Raw genomic sequence first — 19,442 nt, 5'->3', positions numbered from 1 at the left:
GTTCAAAGGAAAGAGAGTTGACAATGTCTATAAAATCAATTTTTCTGAACTGGCTGATCAGAAGGTGATGTGCCTACTATCAGTGAATGATAAGAAATGGATGTGGCACAGAAGGTTGGGACATGCTAACTGGAGGTTAATCTCTAAGCTTAGTAAGTTACAACTTGTGAAAGGGCTACCAGACATTGACTATCATTCAGATGCACTCTGTGGTGCATGTCAGAGAGGGAAAAATGTGAAATCATCTTTTAAAACCAAAGACATTGTTTCAACCTCAAGACCTTTAGAATTACTCCATATTGATTTATTTGGACCAGTGAGTACTGCATCCCTATATGGAAGTAGATATGGATTAGTCATTGTTGATGATTACAGCAGATGGACTTGGGTGAAATTCATAAAGAGTAAAGATGTTGCGTGTGATGTATTCAGTAGCTTCTGCACTCAAATTCAATCTGAAAAAGAATCAAAAATTTTGAAAGTCAGAAGTGATCATGGTGGAGAATTTGAAAATGAGCCATTTGAAGCTTTTTGTGAAAAACATGGAATTTTCCATGAATTCTCTTCTCCTAGAACACCACAACAAAATGGGGTTGTAGAGAGAAAGAATAGAACTTTACAAGAAATGGCCAGAACCATGATTCATGAAAACAATTTACCAAAACATTTTTGGGCAGAAGCAGTGAATACAGCATGCTATGTTCAAAACAGGATCTATATTAGACCTATTTTGGAGAAAACAGCATATGAACTCTTTAAAGGAAGAAAACCCAATATCTCTTACTTTCATCAATTTGGATGTACATGTTACATTCTGAACAACAAGCTCTACCTAAAGAAATTTGATGCCAAGGCCCAAAGAGGAATCTTTTTAGGTTACTCTGAAAGGTCAAAGGCATACAGGGTGTATAATTCAGAAACACTCTGTGTTGAAGAATCTATGCACGTTAAATTTGATGACAAAGAGCTTGAAGATAAAACTTCAAAGCAAGGTGAAAGTTTTGCAGAGATACAGGTTCCTGAAGCTACTCCAGAACCTGATCAGATAGCTGAGTCTGAAGATAGTCCAGAAGCTGAACCCACATCAGAAGCACAAGATGAAGCTGCTTCTGATGAAGCACAAGATGACTCACATCAAGAAGATCCTCCTAGAAACACATTCAAACACAAGTCTTCACATCCTGAAGAGCTAATCATTGGAAACAAAGATAGTCCAAGAAGAACAAGATCACATTTCAGACAAGAAGAGTCAATGATTGGACTAATCTCAATGATTGAACCTACAACAGTTGATGAAGCACTTTCAGATGATGGATGGATCCTAGCTATGCAAGAAGAGTTGAATCAATTTCAAAGAAATGTTGTGTGGGATCTGGTACCCAAACCTCAGCACAAGAACATTATTGGAACAAAATGGGTATTCAGAAACAAGCTGAATGAGCAAGGTGAAGTAACAAGAAACAAAGCCAGACTTGTTGCACAAGGGTATAGTCAACAAGAAGGCATTGATTACACTGAAACGTTTGCTCCAGTTGCAAGATTGGAAGCAATCAGGTTACTTCTTTCCTATGCAGTTAATCATGGCATAATATTATATCAGATGGATGTCAAGAGTGCATTTCTCAATGGTGTCATAGAAGAAGAAGTGTATGTTAAGCAACCTCCTGGATTTGAGGATATTAAATATCCTGACCATGTTTTTAAATTGAAGAAATCACTATATGGCTTGAAACAAGCTCCCAGAGCTTGGTATGATAGACTAAGTAATTTCTTAATCAAAAATGATTTTAAGAGAGGACAGGTTGACACTACACTCTTCAGAAGGACCCTTGGGAAAGATATTCTTGTTGTGCAAATATATGTTGATGATATAATATTTGGTTCTACTAATGCATCTCTTTGCAAGGAATTTTCTGAGTTAATGCAGGATGAATTTGAAATGAGCATGATGGGAGAGCTGAAGTTCTTCCTTGGCATTCAAATCAATCAATGCAAAGATGGAGTCTATGTTCATCAATCAAAGTACACAAAGGAGCTTCTGAAGAAGTTCAAACTTGAAGATTGTAAAGTGATGAACACTCCAATGCATCCTACGTGCAACCTGAGCAAAGAAGATGAAGGAACTAAAGTAGATCAGAAGCTGTATAGAGGTATGATTGGTTCTTTGTTATACCTCACTGCATCTAGGCCAGATATTTTATTCAGTGTATGCTTGTGTGCAAGATTCCAATCAGATCCTAGAGAATCTCATATGACTGCTGTCAAGAGAATCTTCAGGTATTTGAAAGGAACAACCAATCTTGGACTCCTTTATAGGAAATCCTTAGATTATAAGCTAATTGGATTCTGTGATGCTGATTATGCTGGTGATAGGATTGAAAGAAAGTCAACCAGTGGCAATTGTCAATTTCTGGGTGATAATCTTATATCCTGGGCTAGCAAAAGACAAACAACTATTGCTATGTCTACAGCAGAAGCAGAATACATTTCAGCTGCAAGTTGTTGTACACAACTACTTTGGATGAAACATCAGTTGGAAGATTATCAGATAACTGCTAACAGTATTCCCATTTATTGTGATAATACTGCTGCTATTTGTTTGTCTAAAAATCCAATTTTGCATTCAAGAGCGAAGCACATTGAAATCAAACACCATTTTATCAGAGATTATGTTCAAAAAGGAATTTTAGATATACAATTCATTGATACTGAAAATCAATGGGCTGATATATTTACTAAGCCTTTAACTGTTGAAAGATTTGATTTTATAAAGAAAAATTTGAACATGCACTTTGTATCTGATTAAATGCTTGCTTGCTCCTGAATAGGATTTTAGGTTCTGAAGTTAGTTCAGAAGCAGTAGTCCATCAGAAGCTCTTTATTGAGGTTCTGAGGAAAACTCGCTTCTGATGATGACGTCAGCATCTGAAGTCCAGAAGCTGGATTTATTGCTTCTGAATAGTTGAATTAGTGGAAACGTTGGAAGTTACCTTTTAAAAAGTAACTTTTGGCCCACTAACTTGGTAGTTACTCTGTGAACTTCTTACGTGGCCTGTATGTGTTGGTGTATAACTAAAAGGGCAATGATGATTTAAAAGCTTTGAAAGTACTTTTCACGCGCCCCCAATTTTTGTCATTAATGTTATGTTTGTTTGTCTCTTTTGAATTGCAATCGTTTTACTTTTAACACTTTGACAATTCACACACTACTCACTCACAACAAACACATTTGCTCTCAAACCTCTTGCGAAGTAAGCGCATTCTCTCAAAACTTAGAACCCTAAAATCTTCATCTTCTTCAAATCTTCGTCAATCATCAAATGGCATCATCAAGCTCGCAACGAGAAGTTTCAGTATCTACTTCACGAATGATCCCTGAATATGACTACAAAGGAAGAAGCATGAAATTGGAAGAATGGGAACTACAGGTTCAAATAGAAAATCCGGTGGATTTTGAATCACTCGCCTTCCATGAGTGTTGGATCAGAAGCTACTATGAAAAGCAGGAACTTATGCATTACTTCAAGATGTTGAATGGACCAACATACGAAGCATTGGTAAGACACTTCTGGGTGAGGGCTAAGGTTTATGACAAAGCTGCGTCTATAACTGAAGAAAGTCAAATGGTGTTGATTTATCCCGAACTGGAAGGGAAGACCAGAGAAGAAATGGGTCTTGAGCCATTTACAGGTATTGAAATCAGGTCAAGTATTTGTGGTATTCCAGTAAGAATTGCGGACTGGCAGATAGAAGCTGTACTCTGTAGAGAGGCCTCTGGAAAATACTCTGGAATTGATCTCTCAAATACAGCTGAAGAACGCCTCTGGAAGGAAAAGGTAAACTTGGCACTGTACAACTCAACGCAAGCAGGAAAGTATGCTGATCTAAGCATGGATAAGAAGCTGCTTCTGAAGATTCAGAATGAGGACTTACTCCCATGTGGTGGAAGTGAGAAACCCAATTTGGCACAGAAGGTCTTTCTTCAGCACTTCATTAAGAAGGAGAAAGTGAACGTGCCAAAATATATGTTCAAATACTTGATAGAGTGTCTGAAACAGAGTCAGCTGCAGAATAGAACCTGGGTACCTTATGGAAGACTCTTGTCAGAAATATTCTATCAAGGAGGAGTCTTGGACAAGCTGAGCAGTGCTGAAGCCTTCACAGATGAGCTGCTTGATACTAAAACTGGAAAGTTCATTAATGCACAAACCCTCAAGAATATGAAGTTGATCCCTGCTGTCACCAAGCTTCATACAGATTTGAGTGAATCACTTGTTAAGTTTGATCTTATGAAGGACTTTCCACCCATCTGCAAGAAGGATCCCATTGAAGTGCAGATGTACTATATCAAGGAACATTTTGAGGCAACCAATCAGAGAATCAGATTGGAAGATATTCCAGAGGAAATGTATGGTGGTGCTCTGCCACGAGCCAGAGGCAGAAAGTCAAAAAGAAAGATGACTGCAGAGCAATATCTAGAGGTTGAACAATCTGCTAAAAAGGCAAAAGTTGCTACTGACAAGCTCAAAATTGGTAGTTCATCAGTACCTTCTATTGAAGAAGCCATTAAAGACATGGATTCCAGGATGATCATGGATGTTGGCATTACTCTTGATCAACCTGCAATACCAAAGAAGAAAAGGAAGCAAGCAGTAAGGAGGACCAAGAACTTCCCTCATGTTTCTAAGAAGACTGAAGTTGCTACTATTGTGTCAGAAGCTATTGGAAAAGCTATGGAGATTGCTGCTGAGCTACAAGAGTCTGTAGTTTCAGAAGCCAAGCAACTGTTGCTGATGACCAGTGAGTCTGTTAAAGAGGATTCTGATCCTGAACCAGAGAAGGTAATTAATATATCATCAGATTCCGCATCCTCACCATTATCAGATTCTGATGATTCTGATGATGATATACCCTTAGCCCAACTCTTTCAAAAACCAGTAAAAAGCCAGCCAACATCAACCAAAACCAACAAAAAGCCCTCTCAGTCAACTACTTATGAACCAGTTGGTCACATAATTAATGAGAAGTTGGCTGAAATGGCTGTGCAGAGAGAAAGAGTCATTGAGACTATCTTTCGCCTTAACCCTCAACCCCTTAACATTCAACCTCTCAACATGATTCCTCCAGAAAATGTTGAGTTTACCTCAGAAAAGGCCTCTGAAGCAACTCCAGAAGCAGCTGCTTCTGAAAATGTTGTTTCAGAAAACCCCCATCAACAAACACCTGAACCACATAAACCCACAACACCCCCACAATCACCAACAGCTACCATTGACCCCCAACTCAACACTCATACATCAACTTCACCACAACAACCACCAACTGAAACTGAATTTCAACCTTTACCTGAACACTCCCCAGAACCAACTCCTATGGATGTTGACATCTCTCTAGTCAATGTTCAAGCCTCAACCACTACCACTCACATTGCCTCTGACCAGCCTTCATCTTCAAACACTCAAACACACTTTACCATTCCAATTCCTAACCCTTTTCAAGATTTGGAAATCAGTGATTCTGATCTTGAAATCCTTGAACAACCACCCACAAACATCCTGGAATCTGGATATATTACTTCTGAGCTTCTGACAATCCTTAGTCAATTGCTTAATCTTGTGGATCAACGAAGGACAATTGATCTCACAAGTGCATATGAAGACTACTGGGCATCACTTCAGAACCGGGCAACTGAGCTAATTGAAAGCTTAAGGGCTAAGTGCATCAGAAGCAAGGAAGCTTCTGTCAGGAAGTTAATGGAGCATCTGAATCAGAGTCTCAGAGTAAGAAGTTCTACACTGCTCCTGGCAAACCAGCCTTTCTTCTCAGAAACGGACTACTTGACCAGAGAAGCCAGGTTGTGTAAGCTTCTGAAGAAACAGATGGCACAGCAGCAGCAAGAAGCTAGAGAAAGGGAACAAGCTCTTCTTCAGAGGCAACAACAACTTGAAGAACTGTTGAATAAGAAGATTGAAGAAATGGAAGAGATGAAGAAACAACAACAAACCAACCCTTAGTTGCACACCCTTGTGTTTTTCTTTGTTTGTTGTCTGTTTTAAAATTTCTTAGTCCTTGCTTCTGAAACCATCTTGTCTTATTTCTCTTGCTTCTGAATGCTTACTGATTCTGACTGTTTAGCTGCTTCTGACAATTGATATACATGTTCATATATTTTGCTCTGACTTATTTAGTTCACTTTCTTTTATACTCTCTCCTGTTTGAGTTTTTCTCATATCTTTTTGTCTTTTATGCTTAAATTTATTTTAATTTTTTTTGATAATGACAAAAGGGGGAGTATATGTGACAAGTATTTAAAGGCTCTGAGCCCCATTAATGGCATTTGAAATTTTTGAAAACCTTCTATCATTTTTTTTACCTTATTGGTATAAGCTATGAACGAACGAAGGAGTATCAAAATTCAAGTAAAATTAATTGAACCATTCTTCTTATCTATAAGTTAATTCTTTCAATGATTCAATTTTGTTTTTAAGCTCTGATAATATTATTGCGCGAAAAATGAATTTAATTAACCTGGATAGAACTTAGGGGGAGCTTACAAACCTCACCTTAAAGACTATCAGACTCAGGGGGAGTTTGAGCTTACAAACCTCAGATTCTGAGCTTACAAACCTCAGAACCCCAAAGTCAACTTGTTAATTAGATTAACAACAATTGATCAATTTTAAATACTTTTGTTTGTCATCATCAAAAAGGGGGAGATTGTTGGAACAAAATGTGTTTAACAATGAACCTTAAAGGGTTTTGATGATAACAAGGTATTAAAAATTGTAAATTGGACTAGCTAATATTTGTTCAAGTGTACAGGACCATAATTATAAAGTTACATCATCATTGGTTCTGAATGAGCAAATAAAGAGCTATGGAAACAACAAAAATTTGAAGCTTGGACGCTCCTGAAGGCAACTTGCTACTGAAGAGAAAAAGCGCTCCTGAAGTCAAGCTGCTCCTGAAGAAATAGTGCTCCTGAAGTAAGCTGCTCCTGAAGAATAGTGCTTCTGAAGACAAGAGGTCCAGAAGCCACATCATCAGAAGCTGCGTCATCAGAAGCTGCAGAAGTCATATCATCAGAAGCTGCATCATCAGAAGCTGCCTCATCAGAAGCCATTTCACCAGAAGCTGAATATCAACTGGATTTGCAAAGAATCAAGAATTGAAGAATTATCAATGCAAAAGCTGTCTATTGGATTCGAAAACACAAACAAAGGATTAGTGGAGTTTGCAACGGTCATTTCAAAGGTGTTTGAAGGCGTGTGTTTGCAATTTGGACGAAAGCGTTGACATTGTACTTTGTACGAATTGTACAACCACGTTCTCCACTACTCTGTTTTGTGTCCGCGCTACAGGACAAGAAAACAGCTCCAGAATACGGTTTCGCCTGCATAGATGTTCCTTTGGATAAGGAATGGATTTCAAATTTGTTCTTCATAGGACAACAGCCAAATCAGGCAAAAGATTAATGGTGAAAGATCAAGCTTCAACAACGACTCTTTGGTGTGCTGGCAATTTCACAACGTCTCTCTCACACCTCTATATAAAGGAGTGAAGACCTAGAGAATTGGTAATGCAAGAACGCTGAACGAAAGACTCACAAGATTTTCACAAGTACCAAACCTCTGCTGAAATTGTTCTGCATTCACTTAGAATTTCTGTGTCTCAAAGTCATATCTTAGAAATTCTTAAGTCCATTGAGTCTGTATCTGATTTGTATTGTGAGCACCTCTGATTGTATATCAAGTGTTCAACCTTAAACAATTTTCTGTGTAATTTTGTTTAGTTAGGAAGTCTCTTGCAGTTGTGCTTGAGCGGGAAGTCTCTTGATTGTGTTCTTGAGCAAAGGAAGTCTCTTGCTTGTGTGCTTGAGCATTGGAAGTCTCTTGCTTGTGTGCTTGAGCATTTGTAATCAGATATTACTCATAGTGAAATCTCCTTGGAAGTGCAAGGGGGACTGGACTACTTCCGGATTGTGGAAGGAACCAGTATAATTGCTTTGTGTCGTTCTTCTTCTCTCTCTCTCTCTCTCTCTGTTTTATTCCGCTGCATTTAGATTCTGATTATCACTTCAGAAGCTGTCTCGCTTAGCTTCTGATCAGTGTGTTCAGTTTTTAGGAGAAACGAAGAATTTTTCTAAAACACAATTCAACCCCCCTTCTTGTGTTTTTCTCACCTTCAGGTCGTAGGCAAAACCTACTAAGAAATTCATGATTCTCATACTGACACATCTGAGGTAAACCCCCCCACAATGGTTGAGCAATCATGTGGTCCCCATTCAAACACATCTGAGGAAAACCCTCACACAATGGTCGAGCAACCAAGACTCGATAAAATCTCATAGATTTAAGGTGGGTTCCTTCACGACCGTCCACACCTCGCGCGTCTCAACTTACTAACACGTACTATAAAATCTGTGTGTCTCAATTGACTAACACGTACTATGAAATACATGAGCATATATTGTCCACTCAATATGTGCACATGCAACTCTTACATATCATTCAACATACATAGTAATACTAACATGCCTCAACTGACAATTCACATATTTTCTTTCAATTCATATCAAACAACATTTCACAAATCAACATGCATTTCATATATTTATTCACAAATCATATGAAAATCAACATATCATAATCACATTAGTGGCATACAAATCCCACACTGAACAAACACATTCACTCAATATATCATATTCATAATACACACAATAACACATAAACCATCCGGACATTAACTATAGTATTTCAAGAGAGTGCCCTTACCCGAGCAACACATTTCTTATAACTTATAACTACACAACTCGTAAGCATCTACAACAAAAAAGTCCCCAAACCCTCGAGCTAAGTATCCTAACAGATACAATAACTTAGGTAAACATCGGCTCTAAAATTTTCTATCATTTCTAGGTAAATCTAAACAACGCTTGAAAATATGATCAACTTCAATATTTTCGAAAACTTAAATAAAATAGGATTAATAGTGTTTTACCCCTCTGTAATATATGTCATTTATGGGTTTACCCCCTGTAAAAAAAAATTGGTTTTCGTCCTTGTAATTTTTTTTCCAGAATACCCCTCTAATAGGATATTTTCATAAAAAAAATTTCTAAAATTTTTGGTTTTTGAATTTTTTTTTTTTACAAGGACGAAAACCAATTTTTTTTTACAGGGGTAAATCCAGAAATAACCTATATTACAGTGGGGGAAAGCACTATTAACCCAATAAAATATCTTCCAACACGACATTCGTCTCAAAATCCTTAAAAATACATTAAGTCCTTTCATGACCATAAAGTTGACAAAAGTAACTCTCGAGAACTATCCCTCATTAGAAACTTTTCTTTCTAAAATTTATCTGCTCAAAACATTTTCTTCTCAAGACAAATCTCAAAATAAGAGTGTTTCTAAAATGAGTAGTGCTATCAACATTTTCAAATACTTTGACGACACTAAATAAAATAGTGATTTTTCTTAAAATCACTCAAGGAAATATTTTCTCAAATATTTTCAGTCTTCCAAGAGACCTTAAAGATTTAAAATAGTGATTTTTCTTAAAATCACTCAAGAAAATATTTTCTCAAATATTTTAAGTCTTCCAAGAGACCTTAAAGATTTCAAAACAACCGATAAAATACTTTTCATGTTCAAACGAATCCCAAATTATTTTTCGTTTTGAAACATCTTTTTAAAACCAATATTCAAAAACTAAGTTAAAATAATTTTGACAAATTTCAATAGAGTTTCCTTTGTGTTTACATCGCTTGTCAGAGCCTCCAGCCCAGTCAACCTAACACAAATTCACTGACAAAACACTTTCACAACATAACAACTCAAACATTTAAAATTCAAACTCTGAAAGTGTCAGCAATCACTTCCAGCGCTCGTGCAGACACAATTTATTTTCGGAAATTCACAATAAATTCATTTGTCGTCGGAACGTTGCAAATGACGATGACACAAATCCATTGATCAACTCATTGTCGCAATTTAACAATTTAAAAATGACAAAAATACCTCTGAACAATTCAGCCCATTGTTCGGACGACATTTTTCGAAAACCAATCGGTTGAATAAACTCATTTACTCGTCTAAAGCATAGATATCAAATAAAATACACATTTCGATACTTTTATAAAAATGCTAAAATTTTAAAATAGTCGGATCATAATTGTTTTTGCAGATCTATATTGACACGGACTAACCCAACAACAATAATACTTAACATCACGCAAGAAAATCGAAACTCGACACCCAACACCCACAAACACTCAAAACCGAGGTTTAAAGGAGGAAAAAGGGCGGAATACCTCAATGAATGATAGTGAATCACGCATAGGAAGATATGATTCGTCTCTAGTTTCATTTTGATATCTTGTTTGCACGATTCGGATAAACAAACGAACAAGTTATGGATGAGAGAAGATGTAGGTGGGGGTCATACATCTTCTATCTATAATATAAGAAAAAACTATGATATTAATGAGAAAAGGAAATGCATTTCAATTGGCACTTTGCCTAAAATAACTTTCAAGGACCCAAAATGATTTGGGTATCAAATGTCAAAATTTGATTTATTTTGTAAGTGTGTTTGAAGGTCGAGAACTAAAAATTGGTATAATTATAGAGGTTATTCAAAGAACATGGAAGGGGGAGAAAAACCAGTTCTCCTAATTATCATCAAGAGAGTGTATAGGTATCATTTGGTGACGAAAACTCTTATCTAGAAAGAATTGGAAATTTCTAGAGAAGCAAAAATGGTTTACACTTTTCCTTAATTCTTTTTATTTTTGCTTTAAATTATCCTTAATATATGCTTTGTCATGATTGTTTCTTTCTCGTTTTTTTTATAATGCCAAAAATGGGAATGTTATGTGATTTGCATGTTTCAGGGGGAGTGGATTTTAAATTTTTGCATATAGTGAGGGGGGAGCTAAATGTGCACTTATCTCTATTATATATTTTATCATCGATTATTATTGTCCTAACTCTTTCATTGAGCAAATCCCTCCATAAGATGTTTGTCATCATAAAAAAGGAGGAGAATGTAAATATATGTCTTGACATGATACTTTGGTTTTGATGATGGACAAAAGAAGTCCTAGAAGAACAACGATGCAAAAAACGGAAAAAAAGATTCAAAACTAGCTTTCAAGTCTTGAATTTTTTTTATTTGTATTTGTATTAGGACTTTTATGTAAGTAGTAGAAAAAGCATGAAAATATATCACACATTCACATTGGTTTTTATTTAAATGTAATTTTGCATGAAAATATTTTTGTATGAAAAGACATAATTTATTATGAAAATTGATAATTATTTTTACCATAAAAATATATTTAGCATGCATTGAATTCACATAATCAAATTATGGTGAATCAAAGTTGTTCCTGTTGGAATTAATTTTTTTTCATACCGTTGAAAACATCTTAATTTGGCATACATGTTTTTGGATCATTATGAGACAAAATTCGAGCTCATATGATTTTTCAGACCATGATTTACCATGCAATAATTTCAATTGATTATGCATCCATTGGTGGTTTATTTTTATTTTTTTGACAAACATTGGTGGTTTATTTTTAACGGCTAGTTTAAGAAATTAATTGACCAACGGGCAACAGCTATTTGTTTAACAGCATGTCGTTTTAATATTTCACTATAAATAAAATGTCTCTGTGGCATTTTTTCACGCAACTCATATTTGCACTTAAACATTGTTAAATATTATTCATCACTCTAATTATTTTTACATTTTTTAATATGTTTTTTTAGAGCTATTTTATACTTTCATTTGGTGTAACTTTTTAATTCTTGTATTTCTTATTTATATTGGGTGTGATTCTAGGTTTTAAGATAGGTGACATCTCTTTGTTTGGAGAGTGTTCACTATCTTGTAAAGTTTACTACCTTATCATGTTTAAAAGTTTGGTTAGTGAAAATCTCAAGGAACTTTTCCTAAAATATCTATATTCATAAACTCCTACATCACTAATAGCCATATTCATAAACTCCTACATCAATAAAAGTTTGGAGTGTTCGCTATATTCATAAACTCCTACATCACTAATAAGTGATTGAAAAGTCCTGCTATTCCCCACCTCTACATTATCGTTGATTTTGATTGTTCTCTTTACTTTCATGTATGTATGTCTTGAAAAATCATAAGGGGTAATTGTGTGAGAGTGGCCATATTAAAGCTTTTTAATAGGTCATAGTCCTCTTTTTTTTCTTTCTTTTTCCAACTTAGTAGTAATATTTGCATGACAAAGTTATAAAAATGTCTTCATTGTACACAGTATTCCTGACGCACGATATCTTATCTTGAGCATGATAGAATTAAGGAATTTATCTCCTCATCCTCTATTTTCTTAGATGATCTAATCTTTCATCTAAAATATTTTATAGAATCATACTTTCCTAAAATGATTTCACCACATTTCTTGTTCACAATAAAGCTATCAATTCCATTAGCTTCACCATACAAGTATCAAATTGTTTGATTGTTTGAACTATCCATGAACTTTCAATCATGACTTCTCACGAAATCCTCACAAATTACTCCGATTAGATTCTTTTTTTGGTGGTGTCCAGGGTTCGAACCCCGGACCATGCATATATTATGCATTGTCCTTACCAACTGAGCTAAGCTCACGGGGACACTCCGATTAGATTCTACGTAAATTATGCCACTCCACGTATGAAATAGTTGGTAAAAAATATTGCAAATGATCATTTTCGGCTCAAAAATAATAATTCATTCGTTAAGGAGAAGGATGCAATGATTTTTTCCAACCAATTTAATTATCAAAAGCAACTTTCAAACCCCATCACTAAATATTTGAGAAAAGGTCACAATATTGGAGAAAACAAAAGGATCCTTACAATAATAATCTCTCGCATCATAGGTAGGCTCAAACTTCTTCATCTAGTTAACATCAACAAAGGTTCTTCACTTGCAAAAAAAACAAACAGAGAAACCCAGTGGTGGGATCCAAAGGTGCATAGAGTGGAATATTGCATTATGGTTGCAACTTGCAACTTATGGGGGTGAGGTAAATGAGAGACGAAGGAGTTGATTTATGAGAAAGATAAAATAATGAAGAAAGCGGAATAATAGAGGGGGAAAAAGCGTGTCACATAAAAAGATAAAAAGCGATTTTTGTTTGTTTCAAAGAGCCTAAGGAAAGATTTACACTTGCGAAGTGTTGAGTTGTGAAGAATTACGTAATCGAACTTGTGCCCTAGTATATCAAATGTCCTTTCAATCTTTTAACAAATAAGTTGTAGTTACGGGACAATGAGAACTTTTTTTTTTTTTTAAGAAAATGGAAAACTAAAAGAAAAAAACAGAAGAAGAAAGAGAAATAATAATATTTTTAATATTCATTATGCCACTTTGTAGCTATTGTGTCTTTACTTGTCACAAAATTGAACACTTACATATATCACTCCTTCATTGTTTGCATTGATATAATTATGACATACTCCCTTCATCCTTTTTAAAAAGCTCATTTGCCACTTTTTCACATTAAAAGTCGATATGTAATTATTAATGTGTATATTTTGTGGTATGAATATTACAAAACTGTCTATTGTGTATAAATGTATTTAATATTAAATTTTCTAATTCTAAAAAAAATTAATAGTATTAATTAAGAATATATTTAAAAAATAATAATAAATACATCTAGTAATTTAAAAAATGTTTATATTAGAGACAACTTGTTTTTGTTGAATGTTGTTTATCAATAGGGACCAAGAGTATTTAGTACCGGCTAGCAAAACAAATAAATTATAAAAGACGAACTATGAAGCTAATTCTAACTGTAGCATGTCAATTTTGAAGTTTTTAGTTGATGGTAGGTGCAGACAATCGGTCGGGTTCGGTTGGAATCGGCTGAAAAAGCTCTATGCGGGGAAAACTACAAACTACGCATGAGAGTACGACACTTACTTTCGTTTGTTTGCTTGAAGGTTATGGTAGAGTGGCAGGTTAAATCAGATGGTTTAGCACAACGAAGGAATGGCCTAGAAATTCACAACCCTTTGGCACAAGTAGAACTTGATGAGGAGCTGCTACGGAGACATGAAGTTGCTACTTTAGCATAACTTGATGCACATGAAGGATGATCTAGTCTAAAGTGGCGGTGAGCGGCTGAGGGCCTTTGCGAGGGGTGTGCACATTCCAAATCTCTCATTGTGTTCTAGAAATTAAAAAGGAGAAGTTTTATGGTGGTTTATCAGTGTATCGTTGGAAGAAATGAAACTAGAAGAAGAGCACTAAGGAGAATTTTTTTTTTTTTTAAGGAAGCACAATGACCTAGAAGATGAAGTTGTTTATGTTTTTTTTTTTACTTCGTATGCTCATCATGGGCTTGGGCTATCTATAAGCCATTGGGCTATAAGATTAACTATACATAATCACTAATACTTTTCCACCCTACGAGTTTCTCACGGGTCATATTTTTTTTCTTCTTCAAAATATTCTTTGTTCGAATTATGTAACCCGAATAGGATTTCGTCTATAATCTGAAATCTTGTATTTGAAAACAACAAAAAATTGAAACAAAAATGAATAAAACTTTTATTTTATTAATAGATCATTGGGGGGGGGGGGGGGGGGGTGTGGATAGCTTTTTCTGATTAATATGCTTGCGAAAGCGTGGTTTTGAAAATTTCTCTTTTTAAAAACGTATGACTATTTGAATTTGTGAACAAAGTATAAATGATAAGAAATATACAATGTGGAAACAACAATTCAATATGAATGAGATATTCAACTATCAATCAAAAATTAATACTCTTTACAATCCACAAAATTTATGACTCTGTCAACCAAACCTAATGATAACAGAAAACCTCTAAACAAAATATTAATAACTTTGATATGTGAAGAGAATTATTGACATATTATTTCGCGGATCTTCATATGAAGAGTATGTTATGAACTTGTCCAAATGCCCTGTCGATAGAAAGCAGGTCAGCTGGATCAAGTTCCGAAACTCCTCTAGGAACACCTTCCCATTTATCATCACTTCTCTTATTATGTTATTTTTATGCTGTTGAATTATGTTGTTTACTTTTTTTCCCAGTATTATACATCAAAGATCAAGCTTAAACACAGTCTCGGACAATTATATAATCCAAAATACTTCCGAAATATTCAACTTATGGAATCCAAACCATCCTAGACTGTGAACGATGGCGTTACACCAAAGGTTTGGACAGTTTGTGGTGTCTTTTATGCATTTTTGATCGGTTTAGACATTGTAAACATTTCATTTGACTGCAATTACAATGCAGGATAACTCTATGGTTATAAATAGCCTTGCATGCTTCAACATTTTCATCCTTCTTCACTTCTCATCAATTCTTTCACTTTCTTTCTCATATTTTAGTTAAGGGGTGTTTTATGATATCATGGTCACTGTGATCGATCATACAATTCCTGAATTTGCTTAGTAGATTTTTGCAGGGATCGTACGACAGTCAACAGAAACCTTTGATATTAATCACAACACATTTTCTTGGTTTTACTATTTTCAGATTTCATAATCCAAAAATACCTACAATATCATTCAGATTACAGAATTCAAACAAATAGAATTTCAGAAGAAAAAACATAGGACACATCAAACAAATAATTGGGTAAAAAAAAGTAATAATCAATTAAAATTGTAAGTCCAAATATGATTGTCGTCTTCCACTTACCTTGCATGTTCTAGTGTCGAGCGACCCAAGTTAGAGTTTTTTGTCTCAAAATTTTGGATAAATTCTTTTATTTTTTAAAAGTTCAATTTAGCTTTTTTTTTTTTCACACGGAAGCTCAATTTACCTATAAATATATAACATGACAATTTAATAGTAAATATTTTCCTTGTTGAGTTGGTAAAGAAAAAGGTTCACCCATTCAAAGAAAAAGTTGAAAGTTTCATATTCTTTTTTACTTAGGTACAACTCTTTATATATGTGAGTGACAAGTCAGTTTATGTCACCTGTATAAACGTGGCAAGAAGTCTAATTTACTTCCTTTTAACTTAAGATTTAAGTTGCCTAACAAAAACTTAAGATTTAAGTTAGAAAATATGATAAAAAAAAAAAACAAATTTCACTCAGAAAATAAGTTAATCTTAAAACTTAGAAGAGATGTACAAAACATTAGTTACCGTCCTTAATTTCTCTGTGTTACGCAATCTAATCATACTTCCATTGGACACTATTGTTCAAATACAATACTAGTAAATAAATGTAGTTTAGTACAAGTGAAAGTGATGATGCTTTGTACTGTACCCTTGGTCTAACTAAACGTGATGATTTTCTTTCTCCAAAACCAAAACTAGAGTTGCCATGCCACCAACCCTAAACTAAATTCAAAGGAAGAAAAAGAAATCATATATTCCGTCGTCACATGCATAAGTATAACATAGGGTATTGAATGCCTAGACCAGGACCCCAACTGTTCTTAACCAAAACAGTTATAGCAGACTGGAAATTCAGTAAAATTACTGATACATAGTAAAACATAGCTGCCTAGGTTTTCCTTCTTTCTACGTGTGAACTGAAGTGTGAATTGCCGGAGAGAAATGTTACCATATTTACATACAGATCATCAGGTTAATCTTCTTCTTGTACACAAAATCAGGTTAATTAATTAATATTAGTAACAATTTTTATGTATCCGCGACTTTCTTTTTATTTTAACAACATTTTCTTTTTAATCATAGGGGAGTAGGAAGAAAGTGATGATGATCAGGGTGAGTGATCAAACTTCTATGAAAAACTCACGGCAACGCAGAAGTCTCAAATAGCTTCCTTTACGGTTTTCACAATTCCAAACTGACACTATTAGTAAGCAAAGAAACCAATTTATCTATTATGAGGCTGTTAAAATAATTAATCTATTATTTACGAGGAAGTCTTAGGAAGTTACTATTATTTTGACACATTATTTGGACATATTTTTCTTAAAAAATAGAGAGAATTTCTTTCAAATGATTTACATTTAAAAATAAATAAACAATATATATTTTCGGGACTGGATCCTCTCCTGTGGACTGAAGAGTCCAGTGTAATTTTAGCCATTAAATAATAAATACATGCGAGGAATTAAATGTCAAAATAAGGAGAGATAATGTACTTAATAATGATTTAGAATTAAATTAATTCGTAGAAAACTGCATAAAGTTTTGATAGGAGGGAATCCAGTCCCTATATTTTCATGTTTGTGGCCAAAAAATCGTGACTAGCCAATTATTTTTCATCTAGGACTCGACGACTCGTTAGATTCTTTTTTTTTTTTTTGGCAAAAAACTCGTTAGATTCTTATTGCCTAATCTAAAATTAAACTTACTATTAGTAATGTAAGTATACCAATTTTTTGTTAAAAAGTGTAAGTATACCAAATTAATTTAATTTAATTTACATTCAACATTTTCTCTAAAAAAATACAACATTCATTAAACCTACTTTTGTATTAATTTCCCTTTATCATAAAATGCTATCATGATATGCAATTAAAATATTGAGACAACATCCAAATCATATTCTTTCCAATTGTCCCTTTCCACTTTGCCAAATAAATCAACTTCAATCGTCATTGAATAAGTACCATAAACATTGCCAAGACAAAAGAGATAAGAATGAGAGAGTAAACAAGTTATACTATTTATTTATCTTATCAGAGTTAGATAGAATTGTTTGATTAATTAGCACTAATTCCAATTCCAAAATCTTATATATATAACACTTTTTAGATTAGACATGTTCCGATATCAGACACGTGTCGTATCTGACACGACATCAACACATAATTACACTGAAATATATGATTTTCTTAAACTATTAGTTGTGTCGACGTGTCAATATCATATTTGGTGCCAGTATGTAATAATCAATGAACATCTCTTAACTCAGTTTTGATGAAACACCTCAAACAAAGGTAGATAAAAACACTAACTAAAATTAGCAAACTTTATTCATTCACCAAAGTAAAAAAACAAACTTTTACCGTTTCACGTTGTAACTTCGTTTCTTAGCAATAGTAGTAGACGACAATCTCAGTTTCCGATCCTTGCGTTTCAACGGTTCAATCACCGAGTCTCTGAACCGGCACGGTAAAGCTCGGTTCCTTCCTCTTTTAGACCGAACCACTGGTTCACTTTCGTACAAATCAACAACCACCCGAGTCATTAACTCGGTTCCGGTTTGTTTCTCTGATTCCTCCGAGTCTGAACCGTTTTTCTCAGATAACACTCTAGCCGCTTCAATAAGTAAATCTAGATAGTTTTTATCGCCACGTGGACGTTGAAACGACGACGTATTTGGATTGTCTTCGTTTTTGTTTTCCAACTCCGGTGCCACGTCATCGTCGACAGTTTTGTGTTCTTGAACATGTTTTGTTTCGTTGGTGGAAGTGGTTTTTGAGGAAGATTGTGAATGTTGAGGATCTTGTTGTGTGATGGAAGAGAAAGAGAGATTCAAATCAACAGGAAGAATATGAAGTTGTTTGTTGTTGATGATTGGAGAAGGTGGAGTTGAGGAAATGATGTGGAGGATTTTGAAGAAGTACATTTGGGATTTAGAATAGGTACGACGGTTATAAGAAGAAGCCATTGATGTTGAAGAAGGGGATTTTTTGTTTTCAGTGGAATGGAAGAGAAGAGAAGAGAAGAGAAGAAAAGGGTTATTTCGTCATGGACCACGATTTTCAAAGCAACAACAACGATGAGTGGGTGAGGGAGTGAGAGAAACAAAACAAGAAGTAATAAAAAAACAGAAGACTGTTAGTAATGTAGTGAGAGCAGCGTACGGAGTAACCAAAAGAGATGAATGGTTTTTTTCTTCTGTTTGAGCAAGAAATAATGATTTTATTAAAAAAAAAAGGTTATGTTAACCGGTTCCCCGCCGTGGTTAAGGAAACTAAAAAAAGAAAGTTTTAAATGAAAAGAAATACTTTTTAGATTTTTAATGAGTTGACCACACAAGTTTCAATGTGATGTAACTATATTTACTTCCTTAACCAGTGCCCCGGGGACACCGGTTAACATTACCCTAACAAAATAGAGTTAACAATAATTTTGATTTGAGCGTAGTCATAATATTTTAATGTATCCCAATTTTTAAATATTTCTATTGAATATACAATTCATTAGTTAAAATAGCTTCTGACGTTAAAATAGTCTTTTAAAACTGGTATTGACTCTTTTCTTATCATGACTAAATGACAGCAAGTAAATACTTATAAAAATTGATACGATAATAAGTAAGTATATTGATGGATTAATATGACAATATTAACAAAAGATTTTAACATAAAAGATTATTTTGAGTAATACGGTATGCAATCAATGACTGTTTTGAATTTTTGATACATTGAAGAATTATTGTGTTTACTCATTACATATTCAGACACTAAAATAACTATTACCT

General features: G+C 34.4%; 1 protein-coding gene across 2 annotated transcripts; it reads right to left on the bottom strand.

Annotated features, from left to right (window-relative positions):
• Window positions 1–16,120: 16,120 nt before the first annotated feature.
• Window positions 16,121–18,833, bottom strand: LOC146930171 (uncharacterized). 2 transcript variants are annotated; one of them, XM_085701787.1, is made up of 2 exons: window positions 18,022–18,833; window positions 16,121–16,373 (listed from the first exon to the last, which is right to left on the bottom strand). In XM_085701787.1, the coding sequence occupies exons 1-2, from the start codon at window positions 18,624–18,626 to the stop codon at window positions 16,316–16,318; spliced, it is 663 nt and encodes a 220-aa protein (XP_085557913.1). In that variant the 5' UTR covers window positions 18,627–18,833; the 3' UTR covers window positions 16,121–16,315. The 2 variants fall into 2 exon arrangements, with proteins under 2 accessions (XP_085557913.1, XP_085557914.1); XM_085701788.1 differs by having other exon boundaries at window positions 16,121–16,378; window positions 18,022–18,832.
• Between the last annotated feature and the right edge of the window lie 609 nt (window positions 18,834–19,442).

The sequence above is a fragment of the Medicago sativa genome, chromosome 4 (assembly GCF_051527215.1).
Source record: "Medicago sativa cultivar Bolivia chromosome 4, Bolivia_mono, whole genome shotgun sequence".
Classification (NCBI taxonomy): Eukaryota; Viridiplantae; Streptophyta; class Magnoliopsida; order Fabales; family Fabaceae; genus Medicago; species Medicago sativa.
The sequence above is the reverse complement of the archived record's forward strand: the minus strand, read 5'-3'. Positions and strand labels throughout refer to the sequence as shown.

Coding starts and splice junctions, on each gene's coding strand:
- LOC146930171 (XM_085701787.1), bottom strand. CDS start 18,626: ATGGCTTCTTCTTATAACCGTCGTACCTATTCTAAATCCCAAATGTAC. Junction 16,374..18,021: donor CGAAGTTACAACGTGAAACG/GTAAAAGTTTGT, acceptor AATTTAGTTTAG/GGTTGGTGGCATGGCAACTC.